General features: G+C 47.5%; 1 protein-coding gene across 3 annotated transcripts in view; it reads left to right on the plus strand.

Annotated features, from left to right (window-relative positions):
- The window catches only part of LOC141154862 (SLAIN motif-containing protein-like), a 30,150-nt gene extending 8,210 nt beyond the window's left edge, over positions 1-21,940 (plus strand). For 2 of the 3 annotated variants that reach the window (XM_073641380.1, XM_073641379.1), the window contains exons 2-9: positions 2,400-3,014; positions 4,289-4,428; positions 5,019-5,168; positions 6,610-6,750; positions 10,154-10,471; positions 11,500-11,637; positions 18,984-19,284; positions 19,952-21,940. In XM_073641380.1, the coding sequence (XP_073497481.1) occupies positions 2,413-3,014; positions 4,289-4,428; positions 5,019-5,168; positions 6,610-6,750; positions 10,154-10,471; positions 11,500-11,637; positions 18,984-19,284; positions 19,952-20,012 (1,851 nt within the window). In that variant the 5' untranslated portion in view covers positions 2,400-2,412 and the 3' untranslated portion in view covers positions 20,013-21,940. The remainder of the gene's footprint in view (positions 1-2,399; positions 3,015-4,288; positions 4,429-5,018; positions 5,169-6,609; positions 6,751-10,153; positions 10,472-11,499; positions 11,638-18,983; positions 19,285-19,951) is intronic. The other variant, XM_073641381.1, reaches the window with a different exon arrangement.
- The last annotated feature ends 222 nt before the right edge of the window (positions 21,941-22,162 follow it).

Below are 22,162 nucleotides of genomic sequence, written 5' to 3' on the forward strand. Positions count from 1 at the left end.
GTGGTTGTTTCCCAGGTCTGGGATATTTGGTGGTTGAAAATCAGAAATAAGGTCTCGTCCTCAGCACGTTTTTCCCTTTTCCTCTCCCCTTGGAGAAGGCGCAGCTTAGGTGGGCTGTCTGCTACAAGAAGAGTGTTGTTGTTTAGCTGGGGGTGTTCTTTTATATTTTTCCTTCTCCATATTGTGAGACCCTGCACGCTTTCACAAGCCGTGGGCTGCGCTCTGCTGCGTCCCCTGTAGGATTATAGCTGCACTTCATTTCTCCAGGGAAGGTTTTCTCTCTGCAGAAACTTTTGGTGGAGTCTGGAGGAAGCAGGCGTCATCTGTCCCCGCTCAGCCTTTCCTCTACTCTTACTTTTCCCTTGTGTTTATATTGTGCACAAGGCGTTTAGTTTCCATGATTGCCGAGGGCTGTTCTGTGTCCGCCCCAGACTCTGCAAACAATAGCAAGCAGGTAGATGGAGACGGCACAGACGGGATCCGCTTTATGGCACCCTTTATGGTGCGGTTTATGCCTCCTGTTATCTACCTTCAGAATATAATGGTCGGAGCTCCTTATCTTTGGGTCTTGTATGTGAATCACTAGGAGGAAGGACGATATAATACTGACCTGAAGCAGATTACTGATGAGGAGAAGCATCCACTAGTGACAGCTTTCATCCCATCTAGATAATCTGATCATTGCTGTCCTACTACCTCCGGCTCTATACGAGATGATCGGCGGTCATTTAATGGCCTGTTTATACCAGCCGACCACAGAACGATTCTTAATACAACTGTTCTGTGCATGTAGAATATACTTGTTATCGACAGCATGTTCCCAGTTTACACAGGACAATTGTGCTGCCGAGAGTGCTGATTTTTAATGTCATGAACAACCCTATCGCCTGACGAATGAGCTTTCTGCTTGTTCTCCAGGTGATTGCCGGCACGTTTACACAAGCCGATAATTGTCCAACAAGTCCGCTTGTTACCAGATTATCGGCTCGTCTGAATGAGCGAGTACGCCATGACTTGTATAAATCGGACAGAGATCAGAACGCAGTGCGCGGACTGACCCAAGCGCAACAGCTGCATAGAAATACATGAAGCCGTCACACTGAGGTCGGGAGAGCCGCCGGCCAGTCCATACATTGTGTTCCAATCTCGGTCCGATTTTATACAGCCGTCTGACTGCGCCCTATAAGAGAATGATGACTGTGAAGTGAATGGGAGGGTGTGCAGTACTGTCCAGGGGGTCACAAGCTGTGCCAGCCCCCTCCATCAACTGATCGATGGGGGCACTAATCAGATATCAATGACAGATACTACAGATTAGTCATCAGTGGGTCTCGGGGAAACTCACTTTGACATTTTATTATACCTTATATACGGTATTTGTCTGTCTTCCTTCACACTTCTTTTTTTTTTTTTTTTTTCTGCAGTATAAAACGTAATAAAACGCCATGTTTCAAGCACGGTTTTTCTTTAGTTTGTTCTATTTTTTTTTTTTTTTGTACTGACTCCCTGGGTCCGGCATTGTTTCCCCGCCACTGCTCTGGTCTCATATATTGGCTGCAGCGGTGACGTCGTGTCGTTGGTGTGCATCACCGCTGTAGGGTATCGATGAGCTGAGCGGCCTGGGCCGAGACAGGAGCAGCAGCGCTGTACTGGACCCAGGGAGGGTAAGGACCTGCTGTTTAGTATTTTACAACTTTCCAGAAAGTGGACAGCCCTTTTTGTAAATTAAATCTGAGCTCAGCATTCTGGTGCCATCACCCATCAGCCAGAGATTGGCTGCACTGGTCACCTGATATTCCTGCTGCAGCCACATCAACAAAGACCTGGGCCGGCTGCAGGGAGCTGTCACTGCGGGGAGCGGTGTACAGCTGACTTTATTTTCCATATAGGAGGCCTATTACAAGAAAATAATGATGGATGGCCCCCCTAACTCGCGCTGTAGCCTCCTTTTTCTGAGCATCGTTAGAATCCCAGTAGGGCTGGAAAATTTTGCCTAAAGTAAAAAATATATATTTTTATTTTTTTGAGACCCAGCAGTTTGGCGAAGGCCAATCAAGAAGCAATGGCGTATAGCTTTTAATGGAGGTGAAATCCCCTTTTCTTCTCTTTTCCCCTCTCACACACTGTCTGCACCCGCACTTGTCGGTGTAGGACCAGTGGTGACAATGAGCTTTTCTGCCACTGTTTGTTCTGTCGCCTCTGCTCAGCCCAGCCCGCCTTATACAAACATGTCTGTCCTGGTTCCAGAGTAATGGGCACATAAACTACGTCTGTATACAATAGTCCAGGCGACTATGCTTGTGCTATGTCTCACTATATGGTGGTAGAAGTCCGACATACACTGTAATACATTAATTTTCCCTCAACTCCTCCTTTACACCTAAATCTTCTCTTTGCAGAGCCCATTTGACAATGGTGGTCCCTGACAGCTCCCTTGGCATACAGCATGACCGCATGAGGAGCGACGGTATGATGGAAGGAGAAAGCAAAGCCGACTCTAGTTCCGACCTAAAAGAAGTCCGCAAACTGCATGAATTGGTGCGAAGGCTGGAAATTCAGAACCAGCAGTTACGGGTGAAGAAGACCCTGCAGAGCACAAGCCACGAGCCTGGCGCGGACCCGCACCTATCCGCTCTGCACTCCTCCGGGGTCATGAACAGCATGAACATTCAGACGGAGGTTGGAGATCTGCAAATCATCCCGGACCTGCACAGCAAACTGGAGCAGATCCACTCCGAGAAGGAGAACATTCCCCGGCTGCGGGTGGACTCGCAAGTGCAGTATGACAAGCTGTGCTCCGACGCCAAGCCAGCCGGTAAGGAAGGCAATCACTGTGACCCCGACGACAGCGCCTTCTTCAGCCTGGACGTCAGCGGGAGAACCGAGGAAAGTCTGGCCAAGATGTCGGTGAGGAGCTGCAGTGGAGATCTAGTGGGTTTCTTGGATGAAACTGCACTGGATGAAGTAGAGGTCCTGGAGCTGGGCTCCAGCAGTGAAGACGACGAGGACTGCTGGTACGTCCATGTTTATGGGGGACGTATAAGGTGCCTGACCCTTTAAATGTTACCGGGCAGATTTAGCAAATCTCCCAGTAGATGGACTAATATTGCAGCTGGAAATATCCAGTGATGCAGAAGCAATTTACTGCTCTGAAATATTTAAGCCTGCGCCAGCGTGGGGATAAACATCCCTCGACCTAGTTTATTTCTTTTCTTCTTAGGCTGCATTCCAGTCTATTTTATTTGCTTGTAAACCAATATTATAGTAGGTTTTGCTTTATATATCTCCTCTTGTACAGGGAAACCTTTATAATGCTTAGCTGTAGGAAAGGTAAAGACTTAAAAGTGCCTATAAGTTTATTAAAGAGAGTACATTATTTAAAAGAAAAAAAAAATGGCGCATTTGTTTGGGAAACAGCGCCATCTTGCCCCATGGCCTGTTTGGGGTATTGCTGCTCAGCCCCGTTCTTTCCAGTGGGACTAGACCTTTCCTACCAGATACAGCCCACGGATGAGTGCTGGAGTCTAGGGCCAAAAAAAGCAGGCATTTGGTCACATTTCATACAACCCCTTTACAGTGGCTGCACCAAGAAAAAGTGATAACTTATTGATTTGCTGGGGTTCTGACTATTGGGACCCCCTCCAGTCACGAGAACAGGCTCTTTAGAGACACTTCTGAATGGAACAGAGGTGCTCATGCTCTATATATAAGGGACTGTGTACGTAGGTGAATTCTCCTTCCTTAACAATTTTCCCCCTTTCCTGGACAGGCATACTTTTTAGGTTTTTGTATATGCGCTTTTAAATTTTCTTTCAGATAGTCAAATAATTTTTGCTTATTTTCATGACACGTGGTGTTTAATTTGTCGGATATTGGGGAGAAAATATATATAAAAATAGGAAATACAATTTTTTTTTATTTTAGTTCACCTTTTTTTGGAGGGGTATTCTAACATAGTAATACGTTTTTTTTATTGCTGGTTTCCCCTGTAAATGGGGCTGGTATGCTAGCCCTAGTTGCATGGTAAATTCAGCTTTTTCGTGAGTGTATACTGTGATCAGGAAGGCTCTGACTGTGTCTGACAGCCAGCTTTCCACTCCACAAAGTAGCACTGTCATTTGCTAGCAGCTTACTCTGCATTGACGTTTTAAAATGTCAGTGTAGAGTAAAGTGTGGACCTCCTGGATGTTTAAGTCTATGGGAGGTCTGGAAGTAGGTAGGCAGCACAGTGTCTCTGATTTCTTTATCCCATGCACATTGACTAGACTCATGCCCATTTTATTTTAAGGCTTTACGTGTCACCAAACAAGCTAGCAAGTGCAGAGCAGAAGCCGGATTCTCCTTTAAAATGGTGCAGACAAGTGTTGGATCACCACAGCCCAGAGACAGAAGCCGCCTGCAGAACATTGATTGGAAAGCTTGATCAAGGTTGGTGAAGTGATACATATTTTTTTTTTCCCAATGCAATCCTGATGTGTAGCATAGACCCAGGATTAGGGAAGTGCTTACAGATGCCAAGCTGAGGATACATTTTATGTAGTCGTCCTCGAAGACAAAATAGTGTGGTAATCCTCAATTAACATAATGTGAGCAACCCAGTAAATATTGCCCTAGACTTTAAAGGGAATGTCCACTTCTGGACTACTTTTATCTTAAGTCATGTGGCAAGCCTTGTTAATGGGTCAATATTGACTTTTTGGATTGCTACTTCCAATAGGTGGCAGTAGAGTTAAAGTCCTAGTCCTCTCTGAAGAGGCAATTTGCATATTTGATTTCCCAGAGGAGCATTGCATGGCCTATAAGTCTCCTCACACTGACATGTCTGGAATGTCACTGTACACACATGAACTACATCCATGTAAACCTTCTCTCTTTGCAGTATTATAAGGCAGCAGCAGGTAAGCCTTTTCCCATCCCTCGCATCCTACGTTTCCCCCGCAGCTGTCTGTTCTGTATCGTGGCGTTGCATCTGTTCTCTCCTTTTATAATACTGTTCTGCTTTCAATCTGTCATTGTAGCAAGTAGATGGAAAAGCCTTTACTGCAGCCCGCTGGCATCGCCGAGTGCATATAACGCCAACCATGAGACCAGCTGTTGTAGCAATACACTAAACTCACCGGGGTGCCTGAAATCCACTAACAAAGCACTACTAACCTGTGGCAGCTCAGGTACGGCATGTTGTGAATGGCACGTTTCCTAACATACACGGCCTCATTGTATTTGATGTGTGCACAGATCCATCGACTATAAGACATGTAATTATCCTATGTTACACAGCACAATGTAGAAGTCATAAATATAACACCTGGCAGCAAATGGAATAAATGAAAACTAAAGTCAGCTGTGATGCCTGTGCTTATGTGTATGACCTCTGAGGCTCGCTCTTTGCTGCGGAGGTCACATGCTGGTGCGGCACCTAAACAAAGACCACCGCAGATGTATGGCAGACACTGCACTACCAGAGCGGGCTGGGGGGATCAGCCAGTGAGTTAACGGTCCCGTCATGTGTTTTATTACATTTGCTGCATCTTAGGTTGATTCCAGATGTCTATATCATGGTCCCAGCACAGCCCACGACTTCAGGTCCGACGGAGGGTCTCCTGACCCAGATTCGGAGCCTAAATATGCCTGAGGCTGCTACACTTGGATCAGGAGACTTGTAGTCAGTCTTGACGTCGCAGGCTGTGTTCAGACCATGATATACAGGAGTCTCAATTCGGCTTCACAAAGCTGAAATGTACAGTAAAGAATAGCTATAGATGTTGGTGTTTTTTTGTTTTGTTTTCCTTTTATTTTCCTCATTTTTTTTTTTCTTTTTACTCTCTCATTTTCTTTTTTTTTTTCTTTTTCTCCTTTTCGTTTGCTTCCCCCTTTTTCTCCTTTTCGTTTGCCCCTTTGCCTTCCTTTCCGTCAGTACATGTTCATAAACTCACTTTCATAACATCTGGCAAGTATAAATGGAGGGGGGAGATGCAGCTGCAGTTTCTCGGTGTCTGTGATGATACCTATTTTGGCACATTTGGGTGGGTGGGGTACTTTGGCACAGTTGGGTGGGGGTCTCAGCTGATTGATCTGAGCCTGCGGTGACATTTCCATCACACAAGGAAGACCTGGCCCATGTATCAGGAGAGAGAAGGAAAAATCTGAAAGTTAATGGGGTAATTTTTTTTTTTTTTTTGAAAAGGCTAGGGATACATAAAAATGCAGTCATGTGTGTAAACTGCATGTCAAAAGAACACTGCGGACCACCAAAGTGACAGAGGATTACACAGGTGATTTTTGTGCATTCTTTGCCTTTTCAAAAAAACACTTTTTTCTTATATCCCCGGAACAAAGGAAATCCACCTCAAACCTAAAAAGGGGAAGAAACTGGAGGCAGGTAATGTGACTTCAGATGATCCCGTAGGTGTCACTTACCGCAGAAGGTCATCAACATCCGGCAGGCTCCTCTTTCAGCATTGTCCGATGGCCACAGGCTGTTAGAGCATTTTGGTAGACTGAGCGGTACATGGCCATCTCTTATGGTAGTCTCTGATGGTTCCTGCCATGTTGGCTCTCACCACATCCCCTTATACAGATTTATGTCCTGATTATTATTTCTTCCTCCAGGTTACATGAGCATCCATTCTGCCCTCAGCTCTCAGTCCTCTGTGGACAGTGAATTAAGCACATCCGATGACTCCATATCTATGGGATACAAGCTCCAAGATCTGACCGATGTCCAGGTGATGGCCAGACTTCAGGAGGAAAGTGAGTCCCATAGCCTGTATCATACAGTATGTGGCCTCCAGGCCACCATGACACTTCTGTGTCCATCTGTCATTGATTACCCAGGAGCCAGACCCTAATCACACTTTAATTTGGATTATGCTCTACTAACAATCAATTCATGCCCTTTCGTGAAGGTACGGCCATGTATTAGGGCTCATCATCGTGGTAGGACCTGTATGGTCTTCCCTCACCCTGTGACTCTTCAGTTGTTGCAATGCTCAGTGCACGATGGGAGTTGTAGTTTTGCAATAGCTGATGAGTCACATGTTGGGGAACACCGTTCGACAAGAAGAGCACTTTGTGTTTTTCCTTTTATTCACACATGGATTTGCAGTCTGTCGGAGCTAGACTTCAGAAGGATTTCCCTATGTAAAGCTTCTGTACAGCGGCATCCACCACCCATAGGCTTCCATTGTCCATTTTTCCTATATGCAGCAGAAAGCGCAGTGCTATACAGTAGGAAGGTATGCCCATAGTGGCCTAGAGGAGAATAATTTGTACATATTATAATGTATTTTTTTTTTTTTTTTTTTTTAACAAGAGGAAAACAGAGTCATCATGGTTTAAAAAGAGACACATATTTTATTGACACAATTGATTAAAACAAGTATATAATCAGAATAGAGAAAAATATGAATAATAAGCAAGTGAAGAGCAAGGTGGACAATGAAATATCCGAATTAGCTAAAACGGACCTGCCTCAGCACTAGATGCTCAATCAAATAAACGCAACTCTATAGCTGGAAAAAGGTTTTTCCATCGAAGTAGAAAAATGCTGCACCTAAAATTTTTGACCAGTAGAGTATAAGTAATAGGCATAAAAATTTGTTTAAATAGGGTACAATATCATGTCAAGATTGATAAGCTATTATAAAACCGAACACATGGTGGCGCACTCTACAGTGCACTGCAGAGAAAAGAAAAAAGAAAAGCAGCAAAGCCAAGCTTATCAATTAAAGTGCAGCATGCATATTTGTATTAATACAGAGTTGGGTAAATAGGAGAGCACCTCCACACATTCCCTTCCCTCCCCCCTACCCCCCACTCCTACCAAAAGAGAGGAGAGGGAAGTGACCTCTTAAGCATATTTGAGCAGAGTGCCAAAGGAGGTGTGTCACTATAAATGGGCATGAGGGAGATATATCTCTTACCAGGAGTGGTGGTGGGCAGTCAGTGGGTAATTCAGAAAAACCACGTGCGTCCCCACGTCCTTTTGGTAGGAGTGGGGGGTAGGGAGAGGGAAGGGAATGTGTGGAGGTGCTCTCCTATTTACCCAACTCTGTATTAATACAAATATGCATGCTGCACTTTAATTGATAAGCTTGGCTTTGCTGCTTTTCTTTTTTCTTTTCTCTGCAGTGCACTGTAGAGTGCGCCACCATGTGTTCGGTTTTATAATAGCTTATCAATCTTGACATGATATTGTACCCTATTTAAACAAATTTTTATGCCTATTACTTATACTCTACTGGTCAAGAATTTTAGGTGCAGCGTTTTTCTACTTCGATGGAAAAACCTTTTTCCAGCTATAGAGTTGCGTTTATTTGATTGAGCATCTAGTGCTGAGGCAGGTCCGTTTTAGCTAATTCGGATATTTCATTGTCCACCTTGCTCTTCACTTGCTTATTATTCATATTTTTCTCTATTCTGATTATATACTTGTTTTAATCAATTGTGTCAATAAAATATGTGTCTCTTTTTAAACCATGATGACTCTGTTTTCCTCTTGTTAAAAAATGTTACTTTTGAGTCGGTATTTGAGGGTGTTGGGGGGGATTTTGTTCCCTCGCCCACACTCAATTTCTAATATTTGGGCTATTTTGCTAATTATATTATAATGTATGCACAGGGATCTCTCAACCATTTTTTTGGGTTGTCGCCATTTTCTGAGACCCATAACAACATTTTTATTATTTTTTGGCCAATGGAGCTATGTGATGGCTTATTTTTTGTGGGGCAAGAATAATGTTTTTACTAGTACCATTTTGGGATAGATTTGACTCTTTGATCGCTTGTTAGGTTTTTTTTTTTTGTGGAATTGCAGCGCCCTCAAAAAAACTTTAATTTTGGCATTTTTGAATTTTTTGCATTTACCGATTGGGTTAATTTTAATATTTTGCTTGGACTTTTCTGAACGCAGTGATACCACATATGTATTTTTTATCTTTACTGTCAAAAGGGGGGGGGGGGAGGGGAAGGGGGTGATTTTAAAAAAAAAAAAAAAAAGTTCAAGAGGTTGTCCACTACATAGTATACTGCCCCCATCAATTTAAACCTGGTAAACAAGGGTTTTGCATACCCTGGCCGCAGGCTCTTCTGACATCTGCTGATGTCACGTCAAATTCTGGATTCACGCAGGCGTGACGCGCGCCCCCTCTGATTGATGGGCTGTGGGCGGGGTTTCTCCGCTCATCACAGCCCAGTATCCACTGCGTGCTTGCGGCCAATGAAAGCAGAAGGAAAGCGCGCTTTGGATAGTGGGCTGTGACGTGCGGTGAGAGACCCTGCCCCACAGCCCATCAATCAGAGGGGGCGCGCGTCACTGGGTTACGCCTGCATGAATCGGGAACTTGATGTGACATCAGCTGATGACAGAGCCAGCTGCAGCCGGGGTCACTTGATTCCTGGTGAGCAGTCAGCGATAGCGCCACTCAGAAACAATTGGCAGCAATATGCTTTTCCAAAAAACATTTGGTTACCAGGTTTAAATCGATGGGGGCAGTATACTATGTAGTGGACCACTTCTTTAACTTTTCACTGTTATTGTTAGCCCCTCAGGGGACTTGAAAAAATGTGATTGTCCGATTGCTCGAGCTATATACAGCGATTCCACATATAGCTGCATATAGCAGAAATCAGTCTCCTTTGAAGCCTGACTACAGGCAGAGTTTCAAAGGAGGTCTGTAATGACAAGCATGGGGGGTCATCGACTGATCCCCAGCTATCATAACCCATCGGCGACCCGCGATCATGTCATGGGCGAGGCGATGGATGGAGAAAATGACGCGCATGTATGTCTGCGTGTGTTTAAATGCCGCAGTCCGAGATTGACAGCAGCATTTAACAGGTTGACAATTGAGGGCGGAGCACCAGGTCCTGGTTGTAGTACACAACCTTGACCTGCCCAGTATGGGGCGGGCTTGCTGCGTAAGCACACCCCATACACCCGCTTCCGATACATGCACCGTACATGTTCAACTGATGTCATGAATGGGATTTAAAGGGACACCCCTCCATTAGGAGCTGGTCCAGCATTTCTAGTATTAATCAACTGGTCACCTAAAGGGATTATGTTGCCGGTGTGACCTCTTATTTGGCGGATAAACCGTCCATATAACAGAATCTGACGTGCAGATTTTATACAGACTTTGTGCCTTTGCAGGTCTCCGGCAGGACTATGCATCCAGCTCGGCCTCGGTTTCCCGTCGCAGTTCTAGCGCCTCCCTCAATTCTCTCAGAAGAGGAACCTTCAGTGACCAAGAGTTTGACACCTACAGCTTGGAGGACGACGATGACTGTGACTGTTCTCTGTCCTATCGCAGTGCCCACCGCTATTCCCCATCGCCCCTCAGTTCGCCACGTTGCCAGTCACCGTCAGCCACCGGTGAGGGCAGCAGATCCGCAGTTTCCCGTATTCGTCCTCCTCGCAGATCTATGCAAAATCAAGCGCAGGACCGGATGAAATACCCCAGTTATGAAGGTAATGCCATATCGGCCGTGTCCATGAGTCTGCCTGACTGGGGACATCTGTACTTTACTACATGGGGGGCTGCCTCTGACCTACGGGGTCACAATATTTGTTTATTTTGGAGATCGTACCAATCTTTGAGAATCTTTTGGCCACTTGATGAATGAAGAGATATTGGAAGTTTGGTCAGGTTTGCCACTATATTATCTTTGCCGCTTTAATACCATATTTTGTGGACTGTAAGACACACTAAACCATAAGGTGCACCCCAAATTTTGGGGTGCAAAATATGACATTTGTTTTAAAAAAATAAATAAATAAAATGGTGTGTTTTTATAGTCCGTTTTTAAGGGTAGCTTACCTGGGGGGTAGCTGCGGTGGAGCAGGGTCGCTGCTTCAGGAGTGGGGCGATATTGCGGGCCCTGGGCTCTCAGAAGTTGTCGACCGGCATTCCCCTTTCCCGTAGATTTCCCTGCAGTGGGCTTCAGGAAAATGGCCGCTAGAGGTGGCGCATGCGCAGATTGAGATCTCTTCTCTCAAGATCTAAATCTGCACATGTGCCGCCGGAAGCGGCCATTTTCCTGAAGCCCACTGCAGGGAAATCTACGGGAAAGGGGAATGCCGGTCGACAACTTCTGAGAGCCCAGGGCCCGCAGCATCACCCAACTCCTGCCGCCGGCCCCCTGAATCTGCAACCCTACCTCCTGTGGCCCCGCTCGACTGCAGCCGTTCCCCCTCCCGGTAAGATACTTTTGGCTAATAAGATGCACCCCCTTTTTACTCCTAATTTTTTTGGGGAAAAAATGCGTCTCATAATCCAAACAAAATACGGTAATTATATTGGGGGTAGTTATATATGGGTTTAATCTTCTTTGGCCTGACCATATTAGACACACAGTGCTTGCCCCCCTGCAGCTACAAATCACTAGATGCTGATACTGGCCCCTATGAGTAAGGAAATAAAATGTTATTTCATGTGGTCTGGAACATTTGTCTCCATTATTTATTTAATTTATTAATGAATTATTTAATTTTTCCAGATGACCTGAGACACAGCATGCCCAATCTTGCAAAAACAAGTCTCCGTTCCTTGGAAGCTGTGAGAAACAGTCGCAGTTTAGAGTCGGATCTCCAGGGCCCGAGCGGCCGACTAACCAGGATTCAGCCGTCTACAGGCAGTAAGTACTGAGAATGGATTATGTAGGGTGAGCAATGTGCTGCCCATAATGCAGGCAGACACTTACACCATCACTAGAGGTAGAGAGCAGTCACTGGAGTGATTGGCATTGTTCTGCAGATTCTTAAAAGGTTATTCCCTAAAAAAAGATAAGTTAAGATAAGTATCCCTTATCCTTAGAATAGGGAGGGAATAACTTGTTGTTTGCTGAAGTCTGTACTTTGAGGCCCCCGGTGATCTTGAGATCAGGCTTTGAAATGCCGACAATGGGGCTCTGCCGCTCCGCCTTGAATGTAGTGAAAATACAAACACTTGACCTCTGCCTCATTCATGGTCTATAGGGCTGGGACTTTTTCCAGCGGTGTCATGGACAATGAATGGTGCGGAGGTCACCTCTTCTCCATTGAAGACAAGTCTGCAGACCCCCATTCTTGGCGATCACTGATTGACCACCAGTGATCAGCAAAGTTATCAATTATCCAGAGGGTAATTTTAGATTTATTGGGGCATGTCAAGAGAAATTCTCTGCTAAGGATTTGCGGATATTCTGCACTGCTGACATCCCATATAATAAATCCAATTCCAGACCCATAGTACTTGCGGTTGGATTTATTATATGGTATAGCAGCAGTGCAGATTATCTAGGTTACTCTGTCGCCTCATTGGGGGACACAGGACCATGGGTGTTATGCTGCTGTCGACTAGGAGGCGACACTATGCATAATCTGAAAAAAGATTAAGCGTGGCTCCTCCTCTGCAGTATACATCCCTGGACGGCGTCAGCCTTCTCCGGTTTTTGCTTAGTTTCGCATAGGAGGCACACCTAAAACTTTTACTCCGTTTTCATCGACGGGATTACAGATGAAGAAAAGTGGGTCTCTGCCGGCATGGCTCCTTCCTCGGCCCCTTATTACAGGGTGCACGGTTGAAGTCGAGATGGCTATTCCCCATGTCGCTCCTTCCCCAGCCCCTCGGGTGCTGGTTTGAAGTAGAGACCACCCTCCTTCCCCAATTCCTTTTGGTTTCTGGGTTGAGGTCGAGGCGAGGATATAGCCCCCTGATGGTGACAGCAGCACGTCCCTAATCCCCCTCTGGGGGTATTAGGTTGAAACGCCTCAGGTAGGGCCTGTACAGGCAGCACTCTGCAGCTCCCAGCAGCCAGCGCCTGAATCCAGGGACCCCAGCCCTGCTGCTGGCTCCTGTTGGGGCCGGGGGGAGTGCAGGCAGGCATGACAACAGAGGCACCGACCTCCCTGCGCCCTGTCTCTGCGGCAGCACCAGCTCTTCATGGGCCCCCCTTCTGCTTATACCCCACCGCTATCCTGCCTTTAAATCCGGGGGGGGGGGTCCGGTTCAGAGCCGGCCCCCTCCCGGACTTCCGTGCCGGCCTGGAGCCCCTTTGGGCATCAGGCATCTAATTTAGTCCGCGGCTTCGGCTAGCCCCCCGGATGACAAATATGACACTCTACAGTGTCATAGAGGGGGTGGATCGAGACTGAAAGGGTGCGATTTCACATAGCTCTCCGCCCCCCTTCTTTCTTAACCTTACTCCGGCGGCCATTATCTGCTGCAGGATAAGGGATTAACCCTGCAGCTACCGGTCGGCCACAGACCAGGCCAGCCAGTCTCCGGGAGGCACAGGACTGTGGATCTTCGGTGCTGGACCCAGGGACACACTGGGGGATAAGATCACAGCTGGAGTTCTTCCTCGGCTGTGAATCCATTATTCCTTATAGGCTCCTCTGCATAGCCACCCCTGTAGGGCCCTCTGCATAGCCACCCCAGTGCACTATGCTGGGCTCAAGGTCCAAGAGAACCAGGCAGGACTGCTATTATGCACTCTGTACAGCCTGCAGTAATACTCTCCCCAGTGGCAGCACGTACCCGCACTGCCAGGACTGCATCCAGACTACTGTGCCAGAGCCCCAAGAAGCCCCTGCCAATGCTTCGGTGTCTAATGCCACGCCGGAATGGGTCACTCAGATGTCACAATCTATGACGCAGTCTCTAGATAACCTAACCTCCACATTGCTTCAGGCTCTGCAGAGTCATGCCTCTGCTATGAACGCTACCCAGCAAAGGGAAAGCTCGACTCAGGGATATGACGACCCGGGCACATCCACGTCTAGTTCAGGACGCAAGCGGACCCACAGGTCATGTTCATCTGCGTCATCCCATAGCACACGGTCATCCCCTTCTAGGGAGAGACACCGTAGTTCCAGGTCATCTAGACCGTCCCCTACCAGGGACAGTCAATGCAGATCTCCACAGCAATCCACGACCAGAGAATCACTCAGCAGGAGTCTCCTTAGCGATACACTGGATTCGGAAGGCATCTGTGATTCCGACTCGGACAAGGAAACTGAAGGGTCCCTGATCCCAATCCCCCCTAGCAATACAGCGCTAGTTGAGGATGTAATCTCGTCCATCCATCGGGTGCTGGACATTTCTGATCCGCCCCCGGAGGCACCACAACACAAGATTTCCTTTGAAGGAGTTCTGAAGCCGCCTAAGGTCTTCCGTGACCACCCAGAGTTTAAGTCGATCCTTAAAAAGCAGTTCTCACAGCCTGAGAAGAAGTTTACCAATCGCAAATATCTGGAGGCGCGGTACCCCTTCCCACAGGAGGTCACCAAGGAATGGACAGATCCACCTGAAGTGGATCCCCCAGTCTCTAGGCTAGCAGCACAGTCACTCCTTTCACTGCCAGATAGCTCAACCCTTAGGGACACAGCAGACCGGCAGGTGGAACGCATGGCTCGTTCAATTTTCGAGGCCGCAGGGGCCTCCCTGGCTCCCGCGTTCATTTCAGTTTGGGCTGCCAAGGCCATCCTGGCTTGGGCCCAAAATTTACAAGCTGGCCTCCCAGTATCTGCTCCTGAGCTGTCGGACCAAGCGGTTCAAATAGCAGTTGTAGCAGATTACATGCTTCATGCAGCTATGGATTCTGCAAGGGGTGCAGCGGGGATAGCATCAAACGCCATCACGATTCGGCGTATCCTCTGGCTGCGTGAATGGAAAGAAGTCGCAGCCTCAAAGAAGTCCCTCACGCACCTCCTGTACCTCAGTGGTCGACTTTTTGGTGAACAGTTGTACACTATGATATCCAACGCCACCGGGTTTAAGAGTACCTCTCTCCCCCCAACTGAAGCCCAAACACTTACAAGAAGCGCAACCAAACTCTATTCCGATCCTTTCGGAACTCTTCGGGCTGGTCCGTCTCGCAGCCAGCACAAAATAGCAACCGCGTCCCATGCAGGGACAACTCGCGGTCGACGCAAAAGTCGGACAAGACCTAGCAGTCAAAAGCAGGCCAGTCAAAGTTCAAAGGAGGAAAATCTCAGACTTCCTCCTCATCATGACTCACGGATTCCAGAAGACACCCCACCTGTAGGCGGCAGTCTTTTGCTCTTTCATCAAGTCTGGCTGCCTATTACAGAAGACAGGTGGGTCAGGGAACTAGTGTCTTCGGGATACAAGATAGAGTTCACTTCCAACCCACCAAACAGACTTTCTTTCTGCTCCCCCAAAACCGCCAGCCAAGGCTCGTGCCTTCCGCCAAGCGGTCTCCTCGCTTCTTCAAGCAGGAGTCATAGTACCGATCCCCGCGGCCGAGCACTTCCGAGGGTTCTACTCCAATTTATTCGTAGTCCCCAAGAAAGGAGGCGGCGTACGGCCCATACTGGACCTAAAACAGCTCAACAAATATGTACGGGTAAGTCACTTCCGCATGGAGTCCCTTCGGTCCATCATTGCGTCCATGGAGAAGGGAGAATTTCTCGCCTCCATAGACATACAAGACGCATACCTGCATATACCAATTGCAATCGACCAGGACCACTACCAGTTCGTGGCTCTCCCGTTCGGACTCGCCACGGCTCCCAGAGTGTTTACCAAAGTCATGGCAGCCACCATGGACGTCCTGCACTCCAGAGGCATAGTAGTCATTCCATACCTGTACGATCTCCTTATCAAGGCTCCCACCTTCAAGGACTGCGAGCTCAGCGTCTCAATCACAATCGACACTGAGTCGCCTGGGCTGGTTAGTCAACCTACAAAAGTCATCACCAACCCCGAGTGAGTCTCTGACCTTCCTGAGAATGCTATTCAACACCTTCAGGGGTCTAGGGCTCCTTCCCAAGGACAAGGCACTGCCTCTCCGTCTGAGTTCGCACCCTCCTCAGCAAACCCCCTTGATCTCTCCGGTTTGCCATGAGAGTCTTTGGCAGGATGTGGTGGCGGCAGTAGAAGCGGTCCCATTTGCCCAGCTTCACCTCAGGCCTCTCCAACTAACCATCCTCAAGTCATGGGACAGGAACCCTTTTTCTCTCGACAGGGCGTTCAAGTTGACGTCGTCAACCAGGAGGTCCCTACACTGGTGGCTCAAGCCAACCTCTCTAACAAAGGGGAAATCCTTTCTCATGGGTCAGTGGAAGGTTCTGACCACCTTCGCGAGCCTGATGGGTTGAGGTGCGGTGCACCTACACCACAGGGCAAGTGGTCCCCAGCGGAAGCGGCCATGCCCATCAACATCTTGCAAATTCGTGCCATCCTCCTGGCATTGAGCCTTCCATCACTTACTGGCAGCCTCTCACATCAGAGTACAGTCGGACAATGCCACGGCTGTGGCATATGTGAATCACCAAGGGGGGACCCGCAGTGCCCAGGCGATGCGAGAAGTGACACACATTCTCCACTGGGCGGAAGACACAGGTTCGGTTCTCTCTGCGGTCCACATTCCGGGTGTGGACAACTGGGAAGCAGACTTCCTCAGCCGGCAAGGAATGGACTCGGGAGAGTGGTCTCTCCGTCCAGAAGTTTTTCGCCAGATCTGCCATCGCTGGGGGACTCCGGACGTGGACCTAATGGAATCCCACTTCAATGCCAAGGTCTCAAACTTCATGGCCAGAACACACAACCCGCGGGCGCTAGGAGCGGACGCCCTGGTTCAGGACTGGACCCAGTTCCAGCTCCTCTACATTTTTCCACCTCTCCCCCTGATATCCAGAGTGGTGAGGAAGATCAAGCAAGAGGGAGTTCCAACCATCCTAATCGCACCAGACTGGCCCAGACGTACATGGTACGCCGACATCGTACAGCTCACAGCAGACGTCCCCTGGCATCTCCCCGACCGCCCGGCTCTTCTGTCACAAGGCCCGTTCTACCACCAGAACTCGGGGGCCCTCAATTTGACAGCGTGGCCATTGAAACCTGAGTTCTAACCCAGTCAGGGTTCTCGCCGGACGTTATTGGAACCATGATCAGGGCAAGGAAGCCAACCTCTGATAAGATTTATTACCGTACCTGGAAAGCCTTCTTTACCTGCTGCGAATCTCATGGCCAGACCCCATTCCCTTATTCCCTCCCCAGGGTACTTGGGTTTCTCAAATCGGGTCTGGAGGCCAGACTGTCCCTGGCCTCCTTTAAGAGCCAGGTGTCAGCTCTCAGTGCTTTTTCAGAGGTGCATTGCTAACAAGCTGCAAGTAAGGACATTTCTTCAGGGGGTTTCCTGATTGGTTCCCCCCTACAGACGACCACTAGAAACTTGGGACCTCAACCTGGTGCTGACAGCATTACAGGAAACACCTTTTGAACCCCTTACAGAAGTCCCAGTCTGCCTTCTATCCCAGAAAGTGGTTTTCCTGGTGGCAATCACCTCGCTGCGCAGGGTGTCTGAACTGACAGCACTCTCCTGCAGACGACCCTTCCTGGCTTTTTACCAGGACAAGGTAGTTCTCCGTACGGTCCCATCCTTCCTTCCGAAGGTGGTGTCCAACTTCCACCTCAATGAGGAAATTTCACTGCCATCCCTCTGTCCGGTCCCGGTTCATAGAGTGGAGAAGGCTCTGCATACGCTTGACCTTGTCAGGGCATTACGTATCTGTGTCTAGGACTGCGCCCTTCCGGAAGTCTGATTCTCTCTTCCTTCTGGAAGGCGGCCGCAAGGGTCTACCAGCTTCCAAAGCTACCATTGCCAGGTGGATCAAATCCACCATACAAGAGGCCTACCGCCTCAAAAATTCTCTTCCAGCAGGTATTACGGCACACTCTACACGTGCGGTAGGGGCCTCCTGGGCCATTCGGCACCAGGCCTCGGCACAACAAGTGTGTAAGGCAGCCACCTGGACTAGCCTACACACGTTTACCGATCACTATAGCGTTCATACCCAGTCCTCAGCAGACGTGAGCCTGGGTAGATGGGTTCTGCAGGCGGCGGTGCCCCATATGTAGGGGCCTGTCTACACAATATTCGTCCATTGCTTCCCACCTTCCCACCCAGGGACTGCTTTGGGACGTCCCATGGTCCTGTGTCCTCCAATGAGGCGACAGAGTAAAGGAGATTTTTGTGTACTCACCGTAAAATCTCTTTCTCTTAGCCTCTAATTGGGGGACACAGCTCCCATCCTGTTGCCCTTCCGGGCCGTTATGTTGAGTTCTCATATTGTGTTTTTCTTGAGCTCGTACATAGTTGCCTTCTTATTGGCATGATTATGTTATCCATGTTGCTTTCCTCCTACTGCTTTTGCACAAAACTGGAGAAGGCTGATGCCGTCCAGGGGTGTATACTACAGACGAGGAGCCACGATTAATCTTTTTCAGATTATGCATAGTGTCGCCTCCTAGTGGACAGCAGCATAACACCCATGGTCCTGTGTCCCCCAATTAGAGGCTAAGAGAGAGATTTTACGGTGAGTACACAAAAATCTCCTTTTTCCTGGTCTGGTGACCTGTTGGCCCTGCAGCAGCGGCATGTATAAGTGATTGAAATGTGTATGCACAGCTAAATCAGGTTAGTATTTAAACACCTTTTAACTCTCTTGGATGAAACCCTATCGGCCTTTTTCCTCCTAGTTTTATTAAGAGAAATTTTCTAGAAGATGAGCATGTTGGTGCCTGAAGGTCTCAGTACCTTCTATACGTCATCATTTGTAACCACGTCTCAAAAATGACATAGGAAAAGTTGTTGCCATCACAATTACTTTAGGATTGATAGCCGGACACCTGGCATGGTTCACTGATGGGTCCTCACATGGGTTATACACCTCAGAGGAGTAACCAGAATAGACGGTCATTTTACGGCCAGATGGGAGACGTAGGGCAAATGCTGAACGAGAAGCTGAGAATAGCAGAAACGCAAAAATTTTCAATTTTTGCGTCCATATTTTTAACAAAATACTCATGAAGAGCCTTGAGGGGGACTGTTTATGACAAGTATCAGTTTTGATATTTGAACCCCTTTCTAAGACGCTACATTAAGTATAAGTTTTTCTGTGTTTCTTTAGCTTTTAGCACAGATTTTGTTTTTATTTTCTCATGTTCTGGAAACTTTCTGTTCTATCATTGCAGGTGTCCCCCAGAATAAGATGCGGTACAGTTCGGGCTCCAGCCATCCAGGTGGTGTCCGTCAGCCCATGAAAACGGGTTTAAGCACAAGCTCCCTCATGACCTCCAGGCAGCCAATGAAATCCTCCGGTTATAACGGATCAGGTGGGATCCGGAAGATGTCTTCACCTGGTTTAGCTCCAGTCATTCCCGGGGCTTCAAGAACCAATAACCTTCCGCCATCTGTGAAACACTCAGGGGTAAAGTCTCAGTCGACGGCAGGAAACACTGCTCCAAAAAGCAAGATGGTGCAACCTTCCAGGAGGTGAGCTTTGGATCAGGTGCTCTTCTTTGTGGGTTGGTGCCCTGTTTGGAGGGCAGCATGCCCGGAGTACAGAGCTGACACACAGAAACGACACCGCAGCAGATCTTACACAGGCAACTGAAAAAATATAAATACAGGAGTTTAAAAAGGTATTCCCATCTCCAATAGCCTATCCCAATACGTAGAGAATATTAGCAAATGCCTCCAATTAGAAATGTAGTATAGTTCTTCTGATTCGCTGTCATTTACCCCATGTGCAGGGCATTGCGGTAGCTTAGGTAGCCATGGTTATGACCATATAGTGACAATTATTTGTTAGGAACTATGGATACCCAAGCTACTGCAATGCCCTGCACATGGGTTAAGTGACTTGGTGAATCAGAAAAACTATACTACATTTCTAATATTATTCGTATTACATATTGGGATAGGATCTTGGAATACCCCTTTAAGTGCAGCTTATATAGGCGTTTACACTGATGGCCGGACAGGTCTGGCAATAACAGCTGAAATGCTACAAATCCCCGTGCTGTCAGGGATGCTGGGAGCTGTAGTGTTCCAGACGCTGCACATTCTAAAAAGCCGAGCTTGGACATGATGATCCCAAGAACTGATGTAAAGTGAAGATGAATCTAAAATCCTCCATCCTGTCTTCTCTTTAATGCAGATCCCTTAGTTCAAGAACGAATCCTCTGGACGACGACTCGTGGAAAGAAGGATGCTATTAGATCACCCCAAAGATCAGGCGCTTTTTTTCTTCTGTTCAGACTGGTCCAGCGGGCTGGACCCAAATATTTTAGAGGGGGAGGGGGGAAAGAATAAACAGGGAGACCCTTGCCTGTTTCCAGGATCTGAAGCCCCATTTTGTGTTTTTGCTGTAGTTTCCGTTTTTGGATTTTCAGTTCTGTCTCTTCGGACATCCTGCAGTTTTTTTTGTGCTCGTTGTAGATGAATTTTTTTTTCACTGTACCGAGACGCTGGGCTTCAGAAGGAGAAAGAAAAAGAATCTAGATTTGTGTCATTGGACATTTTTGCACTATTGTTAAAGCTCCGTCTACACATGGTGACGTGGGACCGCCTGATCCTTTCTGTTCTCCATGGAGATGAGCCTCTGCCAGACCCCCTTCCTCTGAGAGCACTTGGCCAGGCGTTCCTGTGTATGGGGGTCTGCTGAACATGCATATCTAAGGTGTAAGTCCAACTTAAAGGGGACTGGTCATCTGATTCACGCTGCTGAAATCGCTGTAAGCATGGATCTGAGCCTGGCTGCACCGCTCCTGGTGGTGACAGGCCAATGCTTGTTACTTGCTTCCGTTTCCTATTAAATGTTTTTTGGCAACTAATAAAATACACAGCAGTAATAGCCAAAAGGGTTGTCCAGTCTCCAAGAAAAGTCTGCGGTCACTATATGTGATTGCACACTGTCACGAGTCCCCTGCATTCCCTGTGCAGGTGGGCGGCCATGTGACCATATATATGCAATTTCTATTCTCGTGGTCACATGCTGACTAGTCTCCTGCGATTTTTCTCTTGAGAGAAGCTGGATGAGACTAGTTGGCAGGTGACCGCAAGTATGGAAATTGCATACATGCAGTAATACCAGGAAATCGTGACCATGTGCCACAGGCAAAGTCACGATATGACAGTGTGAGTCACATCGCACGACAGCAGACACTGCTTCTTACCGGATGCTCACTAACTCCTGCACTGTAAATCCAGTGCTTGTTGAGATCATAGGTCGCTCCCGATGGGCTGGCGATTGTCATTCCCAGTGTGGGCGTCTCAGGCCTCATTCAGACCTATGAATCCATTTTTAGTATGTAAGAAAAAAAAAATGGTTGTCCTCATTGCTCTGGATCCACATTTCTTCCACTTTTGGTCTGTGCGCTGGTTTTCACCATCATTGTGGCGACCATTTTTTATTTTGCATGCAGAAGAGAAAAAAAAAAATGTTTTGATCTGCAAATCTAACATGTCCATGTTTTGTCCTCATAGACTATAATGTCCATGTTTTTCACAAATTCTCATGGTCATGTGAATGGCCGCCTCTCACTTTAATGGGGGCTTAGGTACTTAGTGACTAGAGCTGAGCAAACAGATTGTTGGCCCTGGTGCAGCAGCGCTGCCGTCGGTCCGTAAGTGCTTTACTGTTTGTGTATTTCAGCAGCTGTTCAACCCCTTTAATTTCAGCCCACATTAGTATCCTTCACCATGTGTAGACACGGAGCCCACGGTCAGATCCTGAAGATCATGGCTGTGACTTAGACGGTCTTACCATTTTCTAATGTTTTGTTATTGCCCATTCAGGGGACTCGAGAAACCATTTTTGTATTTTTTTTTTTTCTACTTCAAAGCAGAGACACTTTTTTTTTTTTTTTTTTTTTTTTCTTCATCTGGAAGTTTTTAACGTTGTGGACTTGAAGCGGTAAATGTGTGAATATCTGTATATACATAGATCTATTCCGAGATGAAGAAGACACTGGATTCCCCCCCACCCCACACAAGGACCGGCCTAGTAATCACAAATGACGACGGTGCACAATATTTGTGTGGTTCTATAATGTGGATTTAGTTGCATTGTGTAGAAGAGACTGTTTTGTGGAACGTCACCTTATGATTTCCTGCTTGACAACTTCTCAGTAAATGGAGAAATGTAGCATCGCCTCGTGCTCTTATTTCTGACTTGTCCTACTCCTCTCCAGGTGTAGCAGAGCTGATCTGGTCATGTCGGCTGTTTTGGTATTGGGGTGATTACATGGGATTATCTGCAGACTCGTCTTCATTAGCCCTAGCTTAAAGCGTCAGATGAATGAATGGTGCAAATGGACAAACTTGGCTCTACTACATCTGCACTGTAAAGGTAAAAACAAGAATGTCA

The sequence above is a fragment of the Phyllobates terribilis genome, unplaced genomic scaffold (genome assembly GCF_046119375.1).
Source record: "Phyllobates terribilis strain yellow unplaced genomic scaffold, ASM4611937v1 Scaffold_7__3_contigs__length_470593459, whole genome shotgun sequence".
Classification (NCBI taxonomy): Eukaryota; Metazoa; Chordata; class Amphibia; order Anura; family Dendrobatidae; genus Phyllobates; species Phyllobates terribilis.